General features: G+C 44.0%; 6 protein-coding genes across 7 annotated transcripts; 3 read left to right on the forward strand and 3 right to left on the reverse strand.

The window, feature by feature from the left end:
- Positions 1-150: 150 nt before the first annotated feature.
- On the reverse strand, positions 151-2,664 carry LOC6535254. Its single transcript, XM_039376786.2, has one exon. The coding sequence runs from the start codon at positions 1,990-1,992 to the stop codon at positions 1,261-1,263; it is 732 nt and encodes a 243-aa protein (XP_039232720.1). The 5' UTR covers positions 1,993-2,664; the 3' UTR covers positions 151-1,260.
- A 721-nt stretch (positions 2,665-3,385) lies between these two features.
- Positions 3,386-8,173, forward strand: LOC6535255 (cyclin-G-associated kinase). The gene is made up of 9 exons (XM_002095875.4): positions 3,386-3,689; positions 4,086-4,316; positions 4,383-4,522; positions 4,580-5,542; positions 5,698-6,107; positions 6,165-6,538; positions 6,593-7,542; positions 7,596-7,757; positions 7,812-8,173. The coding sequence occupies exons 1-9, from the start codon at positions 3,518-3,520 to the stop codon at positions 7,920-7,922; spliced, it is 3,513 nt and encodes a 1,170-aa protein (XP_002095911.1). The 5' UTR covers positions 3,386-3,517; the 3' UTR covers positions 7,923-8,173.
- A 195-nt stretch (positions 8,174-8,368) lies between these two features.
- LOC6535256 (guanine deaminase) lies at positions 8,369-10,694 on the reverse strand. The gene is made up of 5 exons (XM_002095876.4): positions 10,399-10,694; positions 10,082-10,342; positions 9,476-9,630; positions 9,144-9,417; positions 8,369-9,080 (listed from the first exon to the last, which is right to left on the reverse strand). The coding sequence occupies exons 1-5, from the start codon at positions 10,495-10,497 to the stop codon at positions 8,529-8,531; spliced, it is 1,341 nt and encodes a 446-aa protein (XP_002095912.1). The 5' UTR covers positions 10,498-10,694; the 3' UTR covers positions 8,369-8,528.
- A 1,194-nt stretch (positions 10,695-11,888) lies between these two features.
- Positions 11,889-13,666, reverse strand: LOC6535257 (pre-mRNA-splicing factor RBM22). The gene has a single exon (XM_002095877.4). The coding sequence runs from the start codon at positions 13,544-13,546 to the stop codon at positions 12,290-12,292; it is 1,257 nt and encodes a 418-aa protein (XP_002095913.1). The 5' UTR covers positions 13,547-13,666; the 3' UTR covers positions 11,889-12,289.
- Positions 13,667-14,424: 758 nt separating this feature from the next.
- On the forward strand, positions 14,425-16,439 carry LOC26535764 (ATP-dependent RNA helicase abstrakt). The gene has a single exon (XM_015191513.3). The coding sequence runs from the start codon at positions 14,526-14,528 to the stop codon at positions 16,383-16,385; it is 1,860 nt and encodes a 619-aa protein (XP_015046999.1). The 5' UTR covers positions 14,425-14,525; the 3' UTR covers positions 16,386-16,439.
- Positions 16,440-16,594: 155 nt separating this feature from the next.
- On the forward strand, positions 16,595-22,303 carry LOC6535259 (gelsolin). Of its 2 annotated transcripts, XM_002095879.4 has the most exons (8): positions 16,595-16,739; positions 18,292-18,555; positions 19,041-19,233; positions 19,595-19,669; positions 19,751-19,946; positions 20,000-21,705; positions 21,768-21,893; positions 22,130-22,303. In XM_002095879.4, the coding sequence occupies exons 2-8, from the start codon at positions 18,515-18,517 to the stop codon at positions 22,187-22,189; spliced, it is 2,397 nt and encodes a 798-aa protein (XP_002095915.1). In that variant the 5' UTR covers positions 16,595-16,739; positions 18,292-18,514; the 3' UTR covers positions 22,190-22,303. The 2 variants fall into 2 exon arrangements, with proteins under 2 accessions (XP_002095915.1, XP_015047000.1); XM_015191514.3 differs by lacking the exon at positions 16,595-16,739 and having other exon boundaries at positions 18,534-18,641.
- Positions 22,304-24,287: the final 1,984 nt, after the last annotated feature.

Here is a 24,287-nt window from a genome sequence, read left to right on the forward strand (position 1 = left end):
TGGAACATTTTCCTAGCCACTTGTTTACCACAGTGCGACGGCGAGCATCTGCGGGCCAGTTTTACTTTATTTGGGGTTTTGCTCAATCTTGTTTCTTATGTTTTGCCAAGAGACTAAATTCAGCATGTCACTCAAAGGAAACATCTTCACTGACGTCTGTTAATTTTCGGAATGCACCGTTTCATTGATTTTTTGTAAGTTTGAATATTCAATTTAAATTATTACGTACAAAATTTATATTAAAAAACATTAACATTTCTAAGCATTGGGCAGTATACGTATTGATGATTAGCTCGGACAGTGCTTTTACTTTTAGATACTTTTAAGTTTTGCATACAATGCACCGTAAGTTATTTGTTTTTGAACTCATATGTTAATTTCTAAAAATCAGGCAAATATTTCTTACGGTTTGCATAACATATTTGATTGAAATACATACTATCAAAAAATATTTAAATTATAAGTATTGACTTAGTTTAATAATAATAAAGTATGAGTACTAAATGTTAAAAGGAAATAAAATCGATACGAAACAAGAAATTTTGCTTTGGTAAGCTTAAACTTTAATACCGTGCCAGTATTTATTTATATATAAAATCAACTGGCAGCCATATGATATTTATGGTAGTGTTCCGATTCGACCCTCTCCGACTTGTATACAACTTGCAATAAAAATAAGTCTTTTGGGAAAGTTGGAAACGAACAGACGGGCGAACAAGAAAGAATATACTTTACAGGTTGCAATTGCTCCGTATACTGCGTTCCAAACCACTGGCTAAAATCAATATACCCTTAGCAAACAAACAAAAATATTATCCTATCTTTTAGTTGCGAGTCTGCGCAAGCTAGGATACGCAGGCTTGAATATATTATTTGTTATTTAAGACCCCTAGGCCACTTCATTATCGGCCTAAATGGTTGGAGGGCCGTCGCATCTCACTCTCCATTTGAATTAGTGGGCGGGCAGAGAAGTAATTGCTGTGTGCGCGATCGGTAACCAAAGAACGATTACATCCGTTGGTACATTCATATGTGCGAGAAGGTCTAAGGCAGTTGCATCATCGTCAGTACAAGCCCAAGTGAGGGCCCAGATTTCTGCCAATTTTTGCCGTTTTCATGGGATCTGTTCTGCTGGGCGCGGTCTTAGAGTTAAAGGCTTTTTAATTAATTTAAATTTAACTTTTCCACTTAACAAGTAACGCGTTAAAGCATGCATGGATGATTACAATTTGAAGCGCGTGAGGCAAAGACGAAAATCATCTAGCGTAGAAACTGAAGCTGCTTCTGTCTGCCAGCTTCCTGACCCGCATCGGATCTAGACTGCTGCTCCAGTGCCTCCTGTCCCTGCCCTTGATCCTGCGGCACGTCGCGAACGAAAAATACTCCCCTGGCGCCAAAGCGCAGGCAGCTGAGGCGGTACTCGAAAAACTGGCTGGCCAGAATCTTCAAGACCACCGACAGACATACCTGCATATTGCCCTCGCCGAAGGTACGGATGTCGTATAGTCTCAGGCAGCTCGAGAGCGGCAGCGGCACGCAGTATTCGGGCGGATTTCGAGCTGAGAATCCGAAGGTTGCCACGTTGCGCTGGTTTATCTCGACGCTGAGGCGCAGACCTATGTCCGCCCGGTTGTAGTCGATGGCGGCGCACAACCGCTGGTTGTCTGATTCGCCAAAGCCCAGAGCCAAGCCAATGCAGCACCGGCAGGAGAACTCGGCGCAGGAGCAGGGCTGCCAGAGCTGAGGTAGCTCTACGATATTTCCGTTCACGGACTTTCGTCTGTCCTGCAAAAGGGCCGAGTACCGAAGCGGCTCCAGCTGCTGCCCACTAAAGGGGTTGTAGAGCACCAGGCGTGGCACTGCACTCGAAAATTTAGCGGGATTTGGAGCCGGTCTCAGTCCGACTAAAGGGTAAAATTGGGCCCGACAGGGCACGACGACCGCCGCCAGCATGTAGATCAGTCTGGGGATATCGATTACTCGCCGAAACATGGTGGCTCCAGTTTCAAGTCTATGTAAGTCCAAAGGTAATGAGTTTTTTCGACAGCGTGTTCTCGTCTGCAGTTGTGCAAACAGAATGTCCCCGCTGTTGGCCTGCAGAGGGCTTTTCCACGGCCCGACCGCTTTGCTGGCCCGCCAAATGGCGCGGAAAATGTTTATTTTTTATTGTCTTACATTACACGGCTTTGGCCAAATGTGGCTCCCTGAAAATCGTGTCAATGCTAGATCGGGGGCATCGATACAACGTTGGAGTAGGGCAGGGCGGCGCTTACCGATACGCTGATAAGAGTATTTTGCATTCGAGCGATCTCAATGTGTTACGTGAAGTTGGCCAGCTGCAACAGGCAAATTACATACTACACACCATTGACGAAACTATTTGCGCATTTCGGATTACGTAAACTTACGGCCATCTGCAGCTATCCGTAGTCGCTCCTAAAAAGGTTGTAGGAAGGTTTCCCAATTAGCTGTTGACTGGAAGCCGTATCTATCTTGCTCGATGTATGTACATAGGAAACTCAAACTTCAGAGCTGGACCTTGAATTGGTTCAAAGACACATGCACGCTCAATGCACACCTAAATGCGGGAGTTTACTCAGGCGACTCAAAGGGGAATAACTTTTAGGGAAAAACAGTATATTATAATAATTACAATAATAATATTATAATAATTATAATAAAAATATTATAAAATAGTCGTGAGTTTTCTTTAAAGTTGTCGCAGTTTTTTAACCTTATGAAGCTAAATTGATTCATGTTAAAGAGCATGTATTAGCGGAAAGAAATCGTTAAAGTATACACTCAGGTTTAGGGTCCCTAGCCAAGTTGGTCTTGACATGACTGCCCATACAAACATTGGGATCTTTTAAAACCCCAAAGCTAGTGCGTTGGCATAAAGCATGACAATTATTTTATAATTGAATTCAATGCTGAGTTTGGTTAATCCACCATATCGGGCAGTCTAGGAAATAAAACCTAGCAATAACTTTCAACTTTGAAAGGCTTTGCAATGGTCTTGATTTTTATTCCTGTGTGGAAATACCACAATTTATTTGATTTCTTGGTAAGGCGCCGTGCGTCCAAACAAACTACCTTAGATATAGGTCTATTATATGAATATAATCATTTTAATAATAATTTTTGTTGTGTTAGACTCCAGTTTTTTCTATTAAATTTTATATATAATTTCGATCAATTAAATACACATTGCAAAATGTTCCCATTCAATAACTGTAAATTAGTACATAATAAATATTTCCGTTATCGGCGCGCCACATCGATAAGATTAAAGCGCCAAGTATCGATTGTTCGCCAGGGCTACGGGATCAAGTTATCGGAGCCAACAGCTTCCGCTCCCACCTGCTGCCGAACCTGGACCTCCGCAGCCCTGCACATTCATCTTTTTATTTTTTGTGGCCACAGTGCTAAGAAAATGTTTTAGTTCTGTTAACGGGAGCCTGATATTATAAGTGAATAAATTGTGGACTCTAGCCGTCAAGCATTGGCCACCACCAAAATGAGCGAGTTCTTTAAGTCGCTGAACTTTAACTACTTCTCCAGCGAGGCCAACGAAACGGCAGGAGGCGGAGCACCAGGACCCCTCGGGGGCAGGCTGGACAACGACTTCGTGGGCCAGTTCGTAGAAGTAGCTGGGCACAGGCTGTGCATCAAGTGTGTCATTGCCGAAGGTGAGGCGCGTGGGTTGAAAAATCAATAGGAAGTGCAACTAAAGCCACCAGGCCGATCCAAGTACTTGTCTGTGCCTTGTTTACGCTGTTGAGAGGCGCAGCTCCAGCTCAGCCAGGCCAACAGACACATTTTGGCCACTGTGCATCGCTACTATCACGGTTATGCATTACCACTTGCGCCCATGACCTCTGAAAACAATTCTTATATACGAAGGATAGTAGGCTGGAGGCGGGTAAAAGTTCGCATCCGTGGCGAGAGCTGTAGATAAGACGACAGAATATTCGTAAATACATATTAGACTACCAGCTGTTGGGCGTATCGCATTTAGCATTTAGGCAGGCTCTTATCAGTATCTCGTTATCTACTTGGCTTTTCGCTTCCATCCCCTTTTTCAGGCGGATACGCCTTTGTGTACGTAGCCCAAGATGTGCAAACTGGCACAGAATACGCCCTCAAGCGCTTAATCGCGGCTGACAAGCAGGCCTCCACCGCCATCATCAACGAGATCAGCATCCACAAGCAGGTGTCAGGGCACGCAAACATTGTCGCCTTTGTGAGTTCCAGTTATATCGCCCCGTCAGCTCAATTAGGAGCTCAGTACCTGCTTCTCACCGAGCTGTGTAAAGGTAAGTGGCGCCTTAGAGCGTCCAATCATACAGTATGTACACTTGAGCAACAATCTCTCTTGGCAGGCGGCTCACTGGTGGACTGCTTAAGAACAAACAATGCCCCGATCGATCCCACCTGTGTGCTGCGCATCTTCTACCAAATGGCTCGGGCTGTGGCCAGCTTACACGCACAGTCTCCGCCGATAGCCCACCGAGACATAAAGGTTGTTCTGCAACATAAGCTGCAAGTCACAGACTAATACCCTCCTATTTGGTTGCAGATCGAGAACTTTCTCATTGGCAACGACAAACAAATCAAGCTGTGCGACTTTGGATCCGCCAGCACGGAAGTGCTGTCACCCACGTTTCAGTGGAGCGCCAACCAGCGCAGCATGCTGGAGGACCAGCTAAACACTGTTACTACACCGATGTACCGATCTCCTGAGATGCTCGACACTTGGTCCAACAACCCCATCGGACCCAAAGTGGATATATGGGCTCTCGGCTGCATCCTTTACTTCCTGTGCTATCGCAAGCATCCCTATGAGGATGGCGGCAAGCTACGAATCATTAACGCCAATTACATACTACCACCAGATCCTCAGTACCAGTGCTTTCGCGATATAATCCGGGGCTGTTTAAAAGTGAACCCCTTCGAGCGCCTGGATATTGCCATGGTCCTAGAAGGCCTCGCAGCCCTCGCTGAGACACATAATTGGTCGCTTAAAGGACCTCTAGACATTCATACAATTCCCATCGAGTCTCTTCCGACCGAGAGTCCTTATCGCAAAAGTTCGGTTCACTCTGAGTTCTTCACCGAACCGTCTAACACCACTCCCCACCCTATACCGCTCTCCGCCACCGTACCATTATCTAGTAATGGACACGGAAGTCTTCTGTCATCACTTCGAGGCGGCGCTGGAACGCTTTTAAAGAACATTAAAGATACGTCCACCAAAATGATGCAAACAATGCAACAATCTCTTGGTCGCAACGATCTTGATATAAGCCACATTACCTCTCGTATCCTGGTAATGCCCTGCCCGTCTGACGGATTTGAGTCGACGTACAAGACGAACAACATCGAAGACGTCCGACTATATCTAGAGAGCCGTTTTGTCCCACAAAAAATTAGCATTTACAACTTCGGTCAACGAACAGAGCCACGTCTACCGCCGCCCGTGAGAACAGTTGAGGCATGTTCAGTTTATGGGTGCCCACAGGCACATGCTCCCAATCTGGAGGTATGTAATGTTGCCAGCAGGCATTTGATAACGTTTTGTGATAAGTTTAAAAAGATGCCGTTTGCCAGCATTTAATGTACAAAAAAAAAATAAGTTTTTACAATTGAAGATCTCTTAGATAACAAAATAAAAATCAAATCTTTCATTTTCATTAGGGCCTGTTTACCGTATCAGCCGACATGTACAATTTTCTCAACGCGGACCCTAAATCTATTGTAGTCGTGCAGACTGGAGACTCGGGTGGATGCACTGCCGCCACCGTTATATGCGCGCTTCTTATGTACGCAGATTTGCTTCAGGAACCGGAAGACGCGGTGCAAGTTTTCGCTGTCAAGCGGCATACCATTAACCTGCGCCCCTCCGAGTTCCGCTACCTGTACTACTTCGGTGACATTCTGCGGCCCACGCCCCTGCTGCCGCACTACAAGAATACAAACCTTGTATCTATGACTTGCCAGCCTGTGCCCAGAATGAGCAAGGCGCGCGACGGATGTAGGATCTATATGGAGGTGTATTGCAATGGGAACTTGCTGCTTAGCACACTGCAGGACTATGAAATGTTACGGTGAGAATTAAAGCAACAGATCCATTCAAATTATTTCTGGTTAACCAACTCTTGCAGGCTGTATCAGGTCGAATCCGGTAAAATAGTTCTGCCGATTAACTTGACCGTCTGCGGTGATGTGACAGTGGTGTTGTTCCACGCCCGAAAGGGAATGGTGCGACCACAAGGCCTAAAGATATGTCAGTCTCAATTTAACACGGGATTCATCCCCGAACCAGAAACGTTGATTACATTCACAAACAAGGACCTGGATGACTTGCCAGAGTCTGAGCAGGTGCCACCTCGCTTCTGCGTTTCACTTTCTCTGGCTGTGACTGCCTTGGAGTCACCTCCCAGCCGTAAGCCACCATGGTTGCCAGCCAAGCCCATGCGATCATCCGCCGCTTTGTTTAGCTCAGATTTGGAGTATGCAGAGATGGTCGACAATTTTGGTAAGTGCGCCCGCTAGTTGGCTCTGTGCATTGAGGTTAATGTACGTATTCTAGTGACCAAGCCCAGCACCCATTCCTCGCTACCATCAAGCGCCCGCACCAGGGAGAGCGCCAGCTCTCCCCTTGTTTTGCCCGATGTCACGGAGACCGCCCACGAACTTCTGTCGCCCATGCCAGAGCCTTCTCCACCCATAGACTTGCTTAATTTGAACCAGCAGACCAGTGACGTACCAGCAGCAGATCCGTTAGCCAGCGCCAAGCCTAGCACAGATGCCAGCTTTGACTTGTTAGGGGCCTTCGGTGATGATGACTCCACGGGCATAGGCTCAGCGCCAATTCCCGACATATTGCCACCACCGCCACTGCAGCAGCCGCAACCACAAATAAACTCTGACCCATTCGACATATTTGGATCTGTGGACCCAGGAAACGTGCCCAGCTTGAAGCCATCGGGCTTTGCACATTTTGGCTCCGTGCCAACTTTTGTTGCTAAGCCAGCGGCTACGAATCTTTCACCAACTCATCCAGTAAAGCCATCTGCAGATCCATTTGCAAACATCGCCGACATGGTGACGGAGTTCAACATAAACTTTAACCGCAGCACGCTAAGTGGAAAGTCTCCCGTCGGCACTAGTCCCCAGCCGACTCAGTTCTCGAGCCCGACTCACAAGCCATCACCATATTCGCAACCACAAGCAACGTTTATGCAAACACCGCCGCAATCGCAAACTCATCCCACGTCATCGTCTGTTAGGACGCCGACGCAGTCACAGTCGGTGCCTGCCCAATCAAGACCAGACTACAGTCGAGTCCACTTTGATTCACAGAAAGCAGCGCACCAAGCGGGCACTGGCGGGTCCAAGGACATATTTGCTGACATTCTGGGCCAACAAGGCTACTCCTTTGGCAGCAAAATGAACCATGGTCCACGATCCATTAATGAAATGCGCAAGGAAGATTTGGTAAGGGATATGGACCCGAAGAAAGTGCGGATTATGGAATGGGTAAGACAATACGAAAACTTAAAAGAAGCTTCGTTTAATTTACAATTTTGCAGACCGATGGTAAGAAAAATAACATACGTGCGCTTCTCTGCTCTATGCACACAGTGCTGTGGGACAATGCCAAGTGGCAGCGCTGCGAAATGTCCAGCATGGTGGCACCAACCGAGGTCAAGAAAGCGTACCGTCGCGCCTGCCTAGCAGTTCATCCTGATAAGGTAGGATACACGCACAAAAACTATTTGGTTTGTGTTAATGCATTCTATTTTTAGCATAATGGAACAGAGAATGAGGAGATTGCCAAGCTAATTTTTATGGAACTAAACAACGCATGGACAGATTTTGAAAACGATGCCACGCAGCAAAATATGTTTAACGCGTAAAACGCGTCTTATATTAATCGCAGTTAGCCCGTATTTTCGCACTCTTAGCTGAATCTAGTGTAAATTCATGTAAAAGTGTAAGCTTTAATCCCTAAAGGTAAAGTATTGGTATATGTATGCTAGCGATAGCGCAACCAATTTATATAGCTCAACAACAAATTCTGTACGCCTGAGGACATCTTACTTAATTTGTGTAACAGCAAAGCCAAATTCAACATTCCTTTTGCATTAAACAGCAATAACGTCAGAAACCCTCAGACTTTAGCGACATTGCTTTCACGCATTATCCATCACACCATAGAGATCATTTATTCCCTGTAATAGATAATTTCGCTGTAATTAGATTCCTTGACCCATTAGTCAATATGTGATTAATCTATAAAGTGGTGGAAGCAAGAAGTATAGAATATGTACATAGCTGCTCCGAGTATAAAATGTAAAACTAGTAAAGATAAATTTGCTTTTACTTTTTAGCTGTGTACATAAAGAAGTATATTGGAGATTATCTGAAAATTCCATTTCAGCATTTAATGTTTACCACTATAAAAATAAATTCTCTATACTTTTCCTTGAGAAATTCCACTGTTAAAGGTTAATAGCTCTCTTCTATCCCCGTTTAATACGCTTGCCGGCCACGAAAACCTCAACAATATTGCGATCACTGCCTGTGTAGATAAACCTCTCCACCAGCTCATCGACGCTTAGCCTCCGCAAGGGTTTTTCGACGATGCTGACATCCACCAACAAGGCATCAAACTCCTTTTCTAGGACGAAGTTTCCGGTCAACTGATCCAGGGACAGCGCTTTGGCGCCACCCAGAGTGGCCAAATAGAGTGCCTGCTTGTACTTTAACGGAATGTAGTTCTGATCTTGTGTTTTGGCCACCCCCGTTCCGCGGATGTTTTGCTTTTTGAAAAAGTCCAGGTGTTTTGACACATCTAATGCGCGCAGCAAGGCGTCCTGAATCGAGACGGAGTTTCCCCCCGAAACATCTGTGCCGAGACCTACGTGCAAGCCGGCGCTCACAAGTCTTTGAACATCGCACAGACCCGAGCTTATCATAGTGTTCGAAGCGGGACAGTGGGCCACCGAGCACCCGCGGATTTTAAGAAGTGACACCTCGTCGTCCTCCAGATGCACACCGTGAGCCATTACCGTCTGCAAGGTGAAAGATGAAGAAAGGTGAAGATGGCGCATAAACTATAACCCAAAAGAGTTAACCTTGTTCGTTAGCAGTCCAGCATCGTCGTATGCTTTGGCGTAACTGGTCTTAAATATCCCCTTTACTATCTCGATCTCTGCCAGGTTTTCGCTGATGTGACTCTGGATATGCAGGTCAAATCGCTTCGCTACATCGCCCAGACCCATTAGCAGCTCCTTGCTGCAGCTAAGGGCAAAGCGAGGCGTAATTGTCGGCATCACCAATGGGCTACCAAGCTTCCGCACGCCGTCCACAAAAGCCACAGTTGCATTGACCGCCTCTTCTGCTGTCTCCCTGTACAGAGCAAAAATACTAAGTTTAAAAGACGAAATTTGTCACGCTCGGTACTCACACGTAGTAGTCGGGGCTGTTGCAGTTTGAGCAGACCTTGCCTACCAGTGCCCGCTGGCCTTGACGCACCGCCTCCCGCGCCAAGGTTAGCGTTGACTCCAAGTGGTTGGTGGCGAAATAGGACGCCAGCGTGGTTCCGCATCGCAGTGTTGTTTCCTAGTGTTTAAATTATCGTTATCATTATTATTATCAAATAACAAGGGAGAACGCTATAGTCGAGTTCTCGCACTATCAAATACCCGTTACTCAGCTAGTGGGTTTGCTATCGAGAAACTTAACATTTTTTGAAATATCGGTAGTTTGTTGCAAAAGTGAAATTAAAAAGCTAATAAAAAATTTAACATTTTTAATTTCCAAGTGTGATTTTGGTTAGTTTGAGGGCGCTAGAGTGGGCGTGGCAAGATGGATCAACAAACTTGCGCTGCGTCTATGCCTCTAGAATCTGCATGCATAATCTTAACTTTCAATCGGAAACGCTTCCTTCCACCTGTTACATACTTTTCAACGAATCTAGTATACCTATTTTTATCTCTGCGAATAAAGTACAAGGTGGTGGGCAGGTGCGACCCAATGATAAGAAGTTCGTGTGCTCCCAAGTTCTACTTACGACCACACCCTGGTAGACCTGCTGGGCGTATTGCTGATTGGAAAACTTCGCCTCCAGTGGGAAAGTATACGTGTTCAGCCAGTCGAGAAGCGGCATGTCTAGTCCCAATCCCAGTTGAGCAAACTGCGGCGCGTGGATGTGACAGTCGACGAAACCTGGCATAAGAAACTGATATTCCGACAGCTTGACCTCGATCAGACCCTTGGCCTGAGTCGGATTGTTGCTTGCCCACGCCTGGTAGTCTTGACCCACTCCTATTATCTGTGTGCGAAACACACGTTAGATCATTGTGTTGTTTGAGGAGTCATTGTGCCCACCTTGCCACAGTCGTCTACTACCAGGAATCCACTTTCGAAGGACTCGAACTCGCTGAACGACTTCGTGTGCACGACAGTTCCAAAAAAAACAGTTGCCATCGCGCAGTTTTATTATCAGCGGACTAAAACGTGTTCTCCGACAGACTTAAGAACAGAATGATTAAGTTCTGCTGAACAAGTTTTTAAACTTTAGCCGAGGTGCACGCGTCTCCCTGCGAATGTGCGCTCAATTATACGGGGATGACACTTACTTTATATTTTAAAGTTTAAAACGCTGGATTATTTAGTTTGTAATTTAATTGTTTTTACTTTTACAGTTTAAATAAGCGACGCTTGCACACGTGTAATTTATCGATAAAAATCTCAAAACTAGAAATAATTACAAAACGCAAATATAGTTTTTTGCTAAGATATTATTAATTGTATATTGGTAAATAATGCATATATGCGTACACCCATATAATATATGTATATAGACCAATGTATGTACATATATACCCGCTGAATACTTTGTTCATATGTTTAGTTAAGACGCAAGTCCTCCTACTTATCTGAAATGATATGTATGTATATACAAATATATTAATATACATACAATATCATTCCTATCAAGGAAAAGCACAAGGTAAAAACAAGAGAGAACGCTGTAGACGAGTTCCCCGACTATTAGATACCCATTACTCAGCTAGTCGAAGGACGAACAAGCAATTTTCACCGTTTTCTGGCACAGTGATAGAAATTGGGTAAAAAGAGTCCAAAAAAAAATTGCAGACCACCTGCTGAAACATATGCTCACTTTGAAAGCTCACAGCTAATGATGTAAGCAAACAAAAACTCTTATACAAACTATTATATGATTAGACGGATATTGCCAGTTAAAACAAGAGAACGCTATAGTCGAGTTCCCCGACTATCTGATACCCGTTACTCAGCTAGTGGATGGGAGATGGAGAGTCTTAAACACAGTTTTTGGCGGTTTGTAGGCGTTATAGTGTGCGTGGCAAAAAGTTGTTTGGCAGATCGATAGAAATTTAGATGACTAATGATAAAAAGAAACAATTTCCACACATTTATTAAAACTGTGGGCATGGCAAACAATTTTTTGGAATACCGATAGCAATTTACAAGACAAATACAAAACTGAAAAAATATCAAAACATTTTCCACAAAAGTGGGTGTGGATGTATCCAAAATTGCTCAATTGGCTTGCTATCAAACATTTTTTTTTTTACATCTCATGCATTTTCTGTTGAAGCGTGCCGAATCAGTGTTTTTTCTTTTCAATTTTTCTCTGCATAAATTCTATTGATATTAAAGAGAAACTTCCTTTATACACTTAACAAAAAATTTGTTGTATTGTTTTAAGTCATAGATAATGGCAATACCTCAAAAGCTAGTTTTCAAAATTGTGGAATAGTGACTGGCGACGAGCCAGTCATTCCTAGACTGCAAACTTTAAACGCCATTTTCTCAAAACCATGTTTTTCAAAATTGTGTAAAAGATAATATAAAAACTATTGATGGGATTTTCATAATCTAGCACAAAAAATTGTTCTATATAGACTAAAAATTTAAAAAAAAATTTACATTTTTACACCTTTAAGAATGAGATTTTGTTTTAAAAATCAAACATTTTATGTTTAGGATCTTAGTTTTCGAAAATATTTTAGTTCATCGAAGACAAAAAAAACTCCCGAGTAAGAATATGTTTGGTTTGATGATTTCAGGCTCAAATAGTGTCCTGCATCACTTATCCAATCTTCAGTATATGAAAAATTTGTTAAATAACATTTTTCACTTTTGAAAATTTTTTTTTAAGTGTTTGTATTGTATTTATTTATTTTATAAAACGGATTTATTTAATTGAACCCACTTTTCACCATTGGGTTGTCTACTTCTTTACAGCTCCCATCCGACTGGCGTCCTGACTTGGATAAGGTACTTGACCCGGTGGCGGAGGAATCGATATGGAGTCGAGACTCACATTCGAGGTAGAGGCGGCTGTGGAACTGATGTTGCCGTAGGGCGCTGCATAAGTCGACTGACCGTACATTTGGTAAGCCGACGCCGGAACTAGATTCGATGGCAGCTGATGCAGCTTCATGCCGGCGGGCATGACGTTGATTTGCTCTTGGCGAAGATTGAAGTAGTCGTTAGGCTTCGCGCTAGGAGGAGGAATGCCGGCCAAGTCGAAGCGTCTGTCCGTCTTTGCGGCGGTGCTCTGTTTTGCCTGAGAGTGAGCCCATTTAATGCTCACCTTCCGGCCCTGGATCACCAGTTTGTTAAAGGTCCGCTCAGCAGCCAGCTCGGCAGCGTTTCTTTTGGTGTATTGTACAAAAGCGCACTGCTGGCGTGGCACCAGCGCAATGGATCGAATTTCGCCAAACTGGTAAAACTGATCTCGTAGCTCGGGCTCTGTGATCTCTTCGGGAAGGTTTCCCACATAGAGAGTGGTGATGTTTCGGTCCTCCGGCGGCTCGAGTGTGGGAAGCGAGGCTGCACGCTTCATGATCTTCTCGGCCACTGGGTCGTTGCGCCCGTAGTACCTGTCCTTAATGTTTTGCTCACACAGCGGATCATCCGGCTCGTTCGGCTTGTCGTGGCGGTATGGGCACTCTTCGCCACGCTTGCACTCGCCCTTAACCCAAAAGGAACAGATGTGCGGCCTGTTCCGCTTGTAGTACGGCGCCGTGCGCGCAAGCTTGGACAACATTTCGTTAGCAGCGAGGGATCGACCGACAGCCCCAGCCGCCTCTGTGCCATTACCGTCTTGCAGCTGGGCGTCTATGTTTTGTATGTAGTACTCCTTGTTAACGTCGCTTTGTGGCATATTGTCAGCTACTTTGAGCGCCGCGTCTCGTACTTGAATGGGCAATCCGTACTCCAGGTCCAAGAGGCAGGTCTGGCACACGTTCTTCAGGCGCGCACATGTTTGGCATATCTCCGTCTTTTTAAAGCGCATACGGGCACCAGGACACCATCGAAATATTGTGAATGGACGCGTGCATATCTTGCATTCCTTGCCGAAACGCTCTTTAATCATCCGCACGTACGGATTGTCCCCAAGGCAAGTCTGGCACAGAATCGGAAACTCGGCATCCTCCCAGTTCTGACGATTATAGGTGTTAGTCGTTTTTGACATAGACATAGCAAAGGTAGTTCTGTATTTTGCACTTTAAATTTGGGCTTAATCCAGACAATGCTCTTTTTTTTTGTAAAATTGTCAAGTATAGTTTTGTATGGCAAGTGATATACCAATATCGATGTTTCGAGTAGGGTTGTTAATAATATATCAATATATCGATATTTTTCTGAAAATGATAAATTTATATCGTAATATTTATTTTTCCCAAATATCGGTATTGAGATATTTGTTTTGATATTTTCCCTTTGCTGACTCTGACATGTGCAAACTGTTCGAAAGAATTATAAAAACCAGTGGAAACACTTCAAACATGTCCTCGCACCTTAAAAATAAACATTACGATGTTTTCGTAAAGTGTGCGAAAAAGAAGGTAGTTACATATGGCATATGTATGCATGTGGGCGTATGTTCAAATTTCAGAAAGTTCCAAATTTCACTGAGAATTTATTATTATCTGTATTATTATTATTATAAAAAAACATCATCGATACGATATTTTTTTAATATCACGACATCCCTAGTTTCGAGCTAGAAGCGGACGGAAAGTTAGTTTAATGTCAGCAATCGATATAATTTGTTGAATTAAATAGCATATTCACACTGCTTAGAATACCTATTTCTATACACAACAGTTGCAGACAGAATGGAAACGGATTTATAGGATATTCGGTCGCTGTTATTTTAACAGAAAGGAATTGAATGGAATTGAAAAGGTTCGGTTGAAAGGGTACTGCTCTGGCTTTCGCAAATTTGTTGCTCGTAATAAATTGACTAATTCTTACGTACTCGATTACTGCAGCATGCGTAATTATGTATTTCGCACTGACATTGTAAATATACACCAGGCAAAAAGCTGACAGTGGAATTACTGTTTAAAAACTGCCGTCGATAGCCGGGTTAGCCAAGTTTAAAACGTCGCAGTGGCCTGTTTGCTTACATCCAGATTACCCAAAGCGAAAGTCAGAAATATAGATCGACTTGTATGGCGTTTGTAAAGCGGTATCGGAGGTCGTCTAACTCCTCCGAGGAAGGCGACCAGGACAACGAGGAGTACGTGCCGTACGTGCCGTTGAAGGAACGGAAGAAGCAGCACCTCATGAAGTTGGGTAGGATCGTACATCTAGCCTCGGAAATGGCGCAGCCAAAGTCTTCGAGCGAAAACGAGAATGAGGACGACTCGCTAGGCGCTCACGACGTCGAGACCTGGGGGCGGAAGTACAACATTAGTTTGCTTGACCAGCACACAGAACTAAAGAAAATTGCGGAGGCCAAAAAGCTGAGTGCCGTCGAAAAGCAGCTACGAGAGGAGGAAAAGATTATGAAGAGCATTGCTCAGCAGAAGGCCCTTATGGGTGTGGCAGAGCTAGCAAAGGGAATTCAGTACGAGCAGCCCATCAAAACCTCCTGGCAGCCGCCGCGTTACATTCGAGCAATGTCGGAGAAAGAGCGCGAGGCCGTGCGCCAGGAGTTGAGGATTCTAGTGGAGGGAGAAAATCCAAGCCCGCCAATTCGCAGCTTCCGAGAAATGAAGTTCCCCAAAGGTATTCTGAACGGCTTAGCGGCCAAAGGCATTAAGACCCCGACCCCAATCCAAGTGCAAGGTCTGCCCACTGTACTAGCTGGCCGCGACCTAATTGGCATAGCCTTCACAGGGTCTGGAAAAACGCTTGTCTTCGTGCTGCCGGTCATCATGTTTGCCCTGGAACAGGAGTACAGTCTGCCTTTTGAGCGTAGCGAGGGCCCCTACGGGCTGATCATCTGCCCGTCCCGCGAGCTGGCCAAGCAAACACACGAGATCATCCAACACTACAGCAAGCACCTTCAGGTGTGCGGAATGCCTGAGATTCGTTCCTGCCTGGCTATGGGTGGGTTGCCGGTCAGCGAGGCCCTTGACGTGATCTCACGCGGAGTACATATCGTTGTGGCGACACCAGGCCGCCTCATGGACATGCTGGACAAGAAAATCCTTACGCTAGACATGTGCCGGTACCTGTGCATGGATGAGGCTGACCGCATGATTGACATGGGATTTGAAGAGGACGTGCGTACGATATTCTCCTTCTTCAAAGGCCAGCGTCAGACACTTCTATTTTCGGCCACCATGCCAAAAAAGATCCAAAACTTTGCCCGTTCAGCCCTCGTGAAGCCTGTCACAATAAATGTGGGACGCGCGGGTGCTGCGTCAATGAACGTCACCCAGCATGTTGAGTACGTTAAGCAAGAGGCAAAAGTGGTATATTTGCTGGACTGCCTGCAGAAGACCGCGCCGCCCGTGCTCGTTTTTGCTGAGAAGAAGCAGGATGTGGATTGCATACATGAGTATTTGCTGCTGAAAGGCGTGGAGGCGGTGGCAATTCATGGCGGAAAGGATCAGGAAGAACGATCGCGAGCGGTCGATGCTTACCGCGTGGGCAAAAAAGATGTGCTGGTGGCCACCGATGTGGCCTCGAAGGGCCTCGACTTTCCCAACGTGCAACATGTTATTAACTATGACATGCCGGACGATATTGAAAACTATGTGCATCGTATTGGCCGTACAGGTCGTTCCAACACTAAGGGATTGGCTACCACGCTAATAAACAAGATAACTGAGCAGTCGGTCCTGCTAGACCTGAAGCACCTGCTCATCGAGGGCAAGCAAGAGGTCCCAGATTTCTTGGACGAACTGGCGCCTGAGACCGAGCACCAGCACCTGGACCTGGGCGATTCGCATGGCTGCACCTACTGTGGTGGTCTAGGCCATCGCATCACGGAATGCCCAAAGCTGGAGGCTGTTCAGAACAAGCAAGCTTCAAACATAGGACGTCGCGACTACCTTTCAAATACCGCAGCAGATTACTAAACCCCGACCACCACCTTATTAAAATAATAATAAATAGATTAGTATACATACATATTTTTATGGGAATTTTTAAATTTTGTTTTCAGAATTTGTTTTAAGCTTAGTTTGTCGCTTATCGCACGAAGCTGGGACGATTGATAAGCATATCAATCGGCCCAGCAACCTCAGAGAGCGATTGCGACGAGACGCGAGCGCGTTTCGGGCTTAAGAAAAATATTATAAAAGCGAACACGAGCTTTGGCTTTCGCTTAGTGTCAGCTTAGTGAGACAGCGCTCTGGCCGCCTGTCGTTCGAAGGTTTTACAATCATCGCACCGGGATCTTCTGAAATTGCGCAGATCGTATTGACGTACAAGTAAGTGTGCTCAAAAAATGCAATGGTGTTTTATCAGCAATATGTAATAGCATAGCTTTATATAGCATATAATAGTATAAAGGGAAATTTAGCCTAGACTAAATCAGTTTTATTGAAGGCTGATTATAACAAAGAGAATAACAAATTTCCAAAACTATTATTTTGCTGAGCTCATTTCGTTAAATTGGCCGTTGATTTGTCTTATCTACTCTTTTAAAAAAACAAACATCGGAGCTAAGGTCAATTCTATATAATATATGCTATTAGCAAAGTGTTTTTGGAAAAATATATTCATACTAACATGATAAAATATCATTAATGGTAACCAAATAAATTTTTTAATTCCTTTAATGTTTTCAGTTAATGTTAGTTTTTTTACGGGGATGTCAGCAGATCATGAATTGTTGAAAACTTTTAAATACATATATGTAAATAGTGTATTATATAATAGTGTACAAATACAAGCATCATTTTCAAACATCAAATATAAAATGTACATATATGTGAACTATGCGCACTCCGGGTTTTTCTAAAATCTCCCTTATCTCGAAATTTTTGGAAATACGCATTAGAAGGCTTAAAAGTTACGTATACGAGCGGTTTTGAAAGATCTACTGACCAAAAATTCGTGGAAAAATGGGAAATGAAAAAAATTGCATTTTTCTCACCGATTCAATCTGGTGCAACTTGTGAGCAGATTCGGAATATTATTATTCCAAAATTTGTTTGTTCAAATAGACTTAATTTCGGAACACCGAAATCAGTGTGCGATGGAGAACTCTTAACGGACTCCCAAACTGATACTGATGTGCAGCCGTCATCTTTAGACCACAATATTACTTGTGAGTGAAGTAGGTGCTAAATGGGCATAATTCATATTCAAAACTCGTTCAAAGTATGTGTACCTGCTTTTGGACGAGAGTGCTCTGGCTATTTGCATATGGTGAATATCTTTGTTTATAGTTTTTTTGTAGTACCCTTAATTCAAAAGTCTTATGGTATGGTCAATACCCATGCTGTGTTCTCAATAAAAACTAATTTCTTATTGTGGTTGTGACCCAGTTGTGAGGAAGGGCTAAATGGGCTTGCCGAATGACGAAAACAGACGTGATATTATACCCACGTGAGCCAAGTGTCAAAACTCATTAACTGAATGACAACTTGTGATCACACGCGTGCAGGCTCTTTATTGCTCGGCTTAACCTTATGCTCTGATCAAACATCGCAGTGGAGATACAAACATGATATCATACAATAGGGGAGCTGGAGAGCAAAACCCCTTTTTGGGAAATATTGACATTTAGTATTCCATAACTCAAATTCGATAAATCCATCAGGAAGTATAGCTTATACGAGTTTGGGGAAGGTCTTATTGTTGAAGACTATTACTAGTTTTTAATGACTTTGTTAACTGGGTGGCTGGCTGGCTGTATATCACATATACGCGCACTTGTTGACGGTCAAACAACAATTCTAAATACGGTCAGCGATAAGTTCGAAAATATTAAAATCTTTACTTCTCTTATTGACCTGATGATTCTCTTGCTTACAGTTCCCACTCTCTCTGCTTAAATCTAGAGAACGGAACGGAGAACGGAAATCTAGAACGGACTCTGTTTGCACTGGAAACAAACGCAGCGATAAAAACAAAGGCCAATACACATTGGGCATATACGTCATTCGCGACTCATACATATTTATCGCAACAATAAACAAAGCTCTCGGGAATCTCCTCGGCGCCCGCTATCGTCGAACAGAACAGAGGCAGACTCGAAATGGATGCCTCTGGCGCCGCCACCATGACAGTCATCTCCAGGTAATGCAAGCGAGCAGTTCGCTGTCCAGAAAGCTTTTGGGTGATACATTTTAGCAAAACTTTAACAATCCGCCTTTTCAAATAGAGTAAGTGCGAAAAAAAGTGTCTACAGTGTGATTCAACACACGACATTTGTGTTCCTTTCCAGGGTTCGCCAGTAGCCCATGAGACAGTTGTGGTGTGTTTTAGTTTGTGGTATTTTATGGTCTTGACTAACATAATGATTTCATTGTATTCTGTTTAGGTTTAGAGCGCTTAGAGAGAGCTTAATTCTATTTGCCAAAAAATCTTTTTAATTGTTTGTCATTTTATTGCCCCAATTTCTATCGATATTCCAGCAAATGTTTGCACCTCCACTAGCTGAGTAATAGGTATCTGATAGTCGAGCAACTCGACTATAGCAATTCCTCCTGTTTAAATTAGTTTTGTTTATTTAGTCACAATCAATTAAAGTTTAGTAATAGCTATCTGCTTGTTTTTTTCAGACTGCTTGTGTTTTTAGCCCTCTCGTCCACTCTTTGCTCAGCCGGCACCCTAAACGCCCGTCCCGCGTTTCCCGTGAATTCCGACCAAATTCAGCCTAGTGGCAAGGACAGCAAGCAGCCATCCAGACGCGTCATGCACCCCTCCTTCGCCAACGCTGGCCGTACTCCCGGCCTGGAAATCTGGCGCATCGAGGTGAGTCATATTATAGGATTCAGTTCTTCCCTACCCGGTTCGGTTGTATAGCTGGCGCTTGCTTACATCGCTTGCATTGAGCTCGAGATCGGCCGACATTTACCTCTCTTCATGAACTAGGGCAGTGTGGCTGCTATGTGTTTATAAATACCTTTCCAGAGAATAAATATAATAATTGTTTATATATGTACACTGGACGTCGGTTCCTTCTTGTTAATTAACTAAACACCCGCCAAATTTATTGGGGTCGAAATGCGAAACGTTTGTGTAGAATCGAGCGATGCCAAGAATAAATATTTAGACCAAATAATCAGGCATTTTAAAAAATGTTCTTTTAAGAAAATGTGTTAATTTTTTTCAGAATTTTGATCCCGTTGTGTATCCTAAAAATAACTATGGCAAATTTTACACTGGGGACTCGTTTATTGTTCTTAATGTAAGTATGTATTAAAACTTAAAAAGTTTTAATTAAACGTTAGTTAAACATTTTCAAAATCGAGTAATTATATTCATTTAGACAATTGAGAACAAGAAAGACAAAAAACTGTCCTGGGATGTGCACTTCTGGTTGGGATCGGAGACCTCAACGGATGAGGCTGGAGCTGCAGCTATTCTTACCGTCCAGTTAGATGACTTGTTAAATGGTGGCCCTATTCAACATCGCGAGGTGCAGGACCACGAATCACAGCTTTTTCTGAGCTACTTCAAAAACGGTAAAACTAGTCAAACCAATTTGGACGTCTCATTAAACTGAATATTATTGTAGGCATTCGATATGAACAGGGCGGCGTCGGAACTGGCTTTAAGCACGTAGAGACAAACGCCCAAGGAGAGAAGCGATTATTTCAGGTCAAGGGCAAGCGTAACGTCCGCGTACGTCAGGTGAATCTTTCCGTGTCGTCGATGAACAAGGGTGACTGTTTCATTTTGGATGCCGGCAGCGATATATATGTCTACGTAGGCTCTCAGGCCAAGCGCGTTGAGAAGCTTAAGGCTATCAGCGCTGCGAATCAGATCAGGGACCAGGATCATAACGGACGAGCCCGTGTTCAGATCGTCGACGACTTCAGCACTGATGTGGACAAGCAGCTCTTCTTCGACGTACTGGGATCGGGTTCTGCTGACCAGGTGCCCGAGGAGTCAACTGCCGACGAAGATGGTGCGTTCGAGAGGACGGATGCAGCAGCGGTTTCTCTCTACAAGGTCAGCGACGCCAGTGGCCAGCTGAAGGTGGACACTATTGGACAAAAACCACTGACTCAGACTATGCTCGACACTCGCGAGTGCTTTATCTTGGACACCGGATCTGGCATTTTTGTGTGGGTCGGAAAGGGGGCCACTCAGAAGGAGAAGACGGACGCCATGGCCAAGGCGCAGGAGTTCCTACGCACCAAGAAGTACCCAGCTTGGACCCAAATCCACCGCATTGTAGAGGGCGCTGAGTCCGCACCTTTTAAGCAGTACTTTGCCTCCTGGCGTGATGCCGGAATGGCCCATAGTCGCCTTATTCGGTCGGCTCTGGATATCGGCTCTGATGAATTGTTAAATGAGGATGAAATTGACTCTGTGGTGACTCAGCTAAAGAAGAGTGGCGGTCGTTCCTTTGGGTTCATGCCGGATAACGGCCAGAACGGCATTGAAACAATCACACAGTACGTTGCAAGGCCTGGTTCCGATGAGATCGTGGTGAACAGCGTTCCCTTTGAGGAGAAACTGCCTCTTATGGGATTTGCCTCTTATGTACTTACTTACAACTACGATGGTAGGAACGGGGACACTGGATTCCTAACATATGTGTGGCATGGAGTAAAAGCCTCTTCCGCGGCCAAGAAACGTGCCTTCGAGGAGAGTCTAGTAGGTTCCAAGGAAGGTCTTCTGGTGCAGACCAATCAGGGCCACGAGCCTCGTCACTTCTACAAGATATTTAAGGGAAAGTTATTGACATCCTTAACTGCACTTCCGGTGTCAACGCAGCTCTTTCGCATTCGCGGCACCGTCGAAAGCGATGTTCATGCTGGCGAAGTGGCCGCTGACAGCTCATCTTTGGCCTCAAGTGATGCCTTCGCCCTTCTATCCGGAAAGTCCCACAAAATCTACATTTGGAAAGGCTTGGGCGCATCTGCCTTCGAAAAACAAGCAGCCGTGGATCGCTTTTCTGACTACTGGGATGACGTTGAGCTCGAGCAGGTGGAAGAGGGCGCCGAACCAGATGAGTTCTGGGAGGAATTAAAAGGTGAAGGCCAGTACGACCGCAGCTTGGGTGACCTTGGAGCTCCACTGCTAGAACCGCGCCTCTTCCACTGTCGCCTTAGCTCTGCCGGACTTTTGAAGGTTGAGGAAGTTGCTCAATACGAGCAAGAGGACTTGGACCCCGAAGACATCATGCTATTGGATGCTGGAGACGAGATCTACCTTTGGGTTGGCTCTGGCGCATCTGAAGAGGAAAATGCCAAGCTTCTGGACATGGCTAAGGTTTTGTTGTTACACTATCGCTCTTTAAAACATCTAATTACATATATTTTATTTGTTTACAGCTTTACATTCGTATGGAGCCCACCGCTCGCTCCTTTGACACGGTGAACATCATCCGCGTCCCCCAGGGCAAGGAACCAAGTGTTTTCCAACGCATGTTCCCCCATTGGGACGATAATTACTGGCAGGTACGTGATCCAAAGTAGGCCTAGAGCTTTCATTAGTTACACAGCTTGTACCTTTTCGACCATATCTGACTTTAAATATCATCACTGTCAACTCATTAATCATACTAACAGCTATAGCGCATTCGATCCGTAAGTTTATTACTAATAATCTTGGCCTATGCTTTTAAATGTGCAGTTGCTACATGAAAGATTTATATAATTTCTAATAATTTTAACACTTTTTTCTTGACGCGCAGAACCAGCCTAGCTATGAAGACATGAAGCAACTTATTATTGATGCCAACAATAAAGTCTAAAACCAATGATTTAATTCTCAGCAAATTTAACCAAAAATATAATTGCTTTTGCCTTTTTAAACCCTATATTTAATGTAATTTAAAAATAAAGACATCCTTTTCAATATCATAAAATGATGTACACATGATGAAAAGTTTTATGTTTCTTATTCGGTATATACAGTATTTTTGACAATATAGAATGTTGGCTAAAATTTGTTTAGCATCAGTAAACTAATTAAAAATATGGGAAAATCAACGTTTTTTTGTTTTTAATCATAATGTATCAGATTTACACAATCGAAATTCCCTCCCCTATTGCACTGTTAAATTCAGAAAAATCTTCTCAGAAACTTATCGCCAAGCAGGCGGATTTAATCCGCCAACGCGATAAAAGATATTTAGTTCTGTTAAAAAGAAAACTATCACTGTTGATTCACTTCCGATTGATAAAGGCATACTTTTACTTCAGTATGTACACCCGTTACTCGTAATCTACCGAACCCATAGAATATACAGATCCTTGATCAGAACCACTAGTCTAGTCTATCTGGCCATGTCCGTTGTTACAGGAAGTGTCGAAAGGTGAATAGCTTATGAAAATAAACATATTACTGCAAAGGTAAATAAGCTTCGGCTTGCCGAAGCTTTCTTCGTTTCTGGATTTCTTTAATTGGTTTCGCTTTTGGAAATACAGCAGACAATTCTCATCTGTCAGGTCCACACAGTAAGTTCGATCGAGTCCAAGTAGGATCGGCGATCGGCACTATGGTTAGGTTAAGATTTGTCATGGCCTTAGCGAAGCTCGTGGCGCCGTACCCCATTGCGAAGGCTATCCTCGTGGGCAGCTCTAGAAAAAACCCTTAGGGACCGCCCTGGGCGGAAAAGTACAATCACGGGACTTTGGTTCAGGGGTCTAATTGGCATGCTCACTCGTATATGGGCGGCGCTAAGCAAATATCTCTTGCTTATCAAGCTGCCACCACATTTATAAAAGACTCGCCCCCTCTCTGACTCGAAGCCCACGGCAGCCTGCGAAAACAGATTCAAAGGGATTAAATTAGGGCCTCAGTAGAAATCCATCAGCTATCGAGTTTCGTACCATATGTGGGTACTCACCGCATCTGGCTAGAACCCGCCCATCGAGGTCTGCGTCGTTTGCATCGGCAGCCACTGCTGTATCAGTGGGAAAGATGCGATTTTCTTATCGGCCCACACTTTTGAAAAATGTTTTTATATTTTTTCTTTTTTTTTTATTAGTCTGGTAAATTTCTATCGACTTGCAAAACATTTTTTTTAATATTTAAAAAAAACAAGAGAGGACCGTGGCTCGACTATAGTGTACTCTCTTGTTTTTTCTCAAAACAAAATTGCGAATGTAGTACAGTAGCTCATCGACTTTTTACTGATAAGCTGTAGTATTTTATTTTAAAACAAGAGAGAACGCTATAGTCGAGTTCCCCGACTATCTGATACCCGTTACTCAGCTAGTGTAAGTGCGAAGGGCAGTTTTTGGCGTTAGAGTGGGCGTGGCCAAAAGTTTTTTGGCAAATAGATAGAAATTTACAAGACTAATACAAAAATGAAAAAATATCAAAACATTTTTCAAAAGTGTGGGCGTGGCAGTTTTGGGCGGTTTGTGGTCGTTAGAGTGGGCGTGGCAACCTGAATCGACAAACTTGCGCTGCGTCTATGTCCCTGGAGTCCGTATGCCTAATCTCAACTTTCTAGCTTTTGTAGTTCCTGAGATCTCGACGTTCATACGGACGGACAGACGGACAGACGGACGGACAGACGGACAGACGGACGGACAGACGGACATGGCCAGATCGACTCGGCTACTGATCCTGATCAAGAATATATATACTTTATATGGTCGGAAACGCTTCCTTCTGCCTGTTACATACTTTTCAACGAATCTAGTATACCCTTTTACTCTACGAGTAACGGGTATAATTATAAAATAGAGGTATTAGGTATGAAGTGCACATGTTAGGAATATATGGAAAAAGCTATAAAAATGGCATCTATGTACTTTAGGTGTCAAAATTTAGATAGGCGATTACATTGGCTCGTTGGTCCAAAAATGGTTCCTTTCTACTTTGGATATCTACAATTA

This window comes from Drosophila yakuba, chromosome 3R (genome assembly GCF_016746365.2).
Source record: "Drosophila yakuba strain Tai18E2 chromosome 3R, Prin_Dyak_Tai18E2_2.1, whole genome shotgun sequence".
NCBI lineage: Eukaryota > Metazoa > Arthropoda > Insecta > Diptera > Drosophilidae > Drosophila > Drosophila yakuba.

What these genes read in the sequence shown, in the direction of transcription:
- LOC6535254 (XM_039376786.2), bottom strand. Translation starts at nt 1,992, where the DNA reads ATGTTTCGGCGAGTAATCGATATCCCCAGACTGATCTACATGCTGGCG.
- LOC6535259 (XM_002095879.4), top strand. Translation starts at nt 18,515, where the DNA reads ATGGATGCCTCTGGCGCCGCCACCATGACAGTCATCTCCAG. An exon ending in ACCATGACAGTCATCTCCAG is followed by an intron (nt 18,556 to 19,040) that starts GTAATGCAAGCG and finishes TGTTTTTTTCAG; the next exon opens with ACTGCTTGTGTTTTTAGCCC. An exon ending in TCTGAGCTACTTCAAAAACG is followed by an intron (nt 19,947 to 19,999) that starts GTAAAACTAGTC and finishes ATATTATTGTAG; the next exon opens with GCATTCGATATGAACAGGGC.
- LOC26535764 (XM_015191513.3), top strand. Translation starts at nt 14,526, where the DNA reads ATGGCGTTTGTAAAGCGGTATCGGAGGTCGTCTAACTCCTCCGAGGAA.
- LOC6535255 (XM_002095875.4), top strand. Translation starts at nt 3,518, where the DNA reads ATGAGCGAGTTCTTTAAGTCGCTGAACTTTAACTACTTCTCCAGCGAG. An exon ending in TCTCACCGAGCTGTGTAAAG is followed by an intron (nt 4,317 to 4,382) that starts GTAAGTGGCGCC and finishes CTCTCTTGGCAG; the next exon opens with GCGGCTCACTGGTGGACTGC. An exon ending in AAGTGCGGATTATGGAATGG is followed by an intron (nt 7,543 to 7,595) that starts GTAAGACAATAC and finishes ACAATTTTGCAG; the next exon opens with ACCGATGGTAAGAAAAATAA.
- LOC6535256 (XM_002095876.4), bottom strand. Translation starts at nt 10,497, where the DNA reads ATGGCAACTGTTTTTTTTGGAACTGTCGTGCACACGAAGTCGTTCAGC. An exon ending in TAGTAGACGACTGTGGCAAG is followed by an intron (nt 10,343 to 10,398) that starts GTGGGCACAATG and finishes TTTCGCACACAG; the next exon opens with ATAATAGGAGTGGGTCAAGA. An exon ending in CTGGACTGCTAACGAACAAG is followed by an intron (nt 9,081 to 9,143) that starts GTTAACTCTTTT and finishes TTCACCTTGCAG; the next exon opens with ACGGTAATGGCTCACGGTGT.
- LOC6535257 (XM_002095877.4), bottom strand. Translation starts at nt 13,546, where the DNA reads ATGTCTATGTCAAAAACGACTAACACCTATAATCGTCAGAACTGGGAG.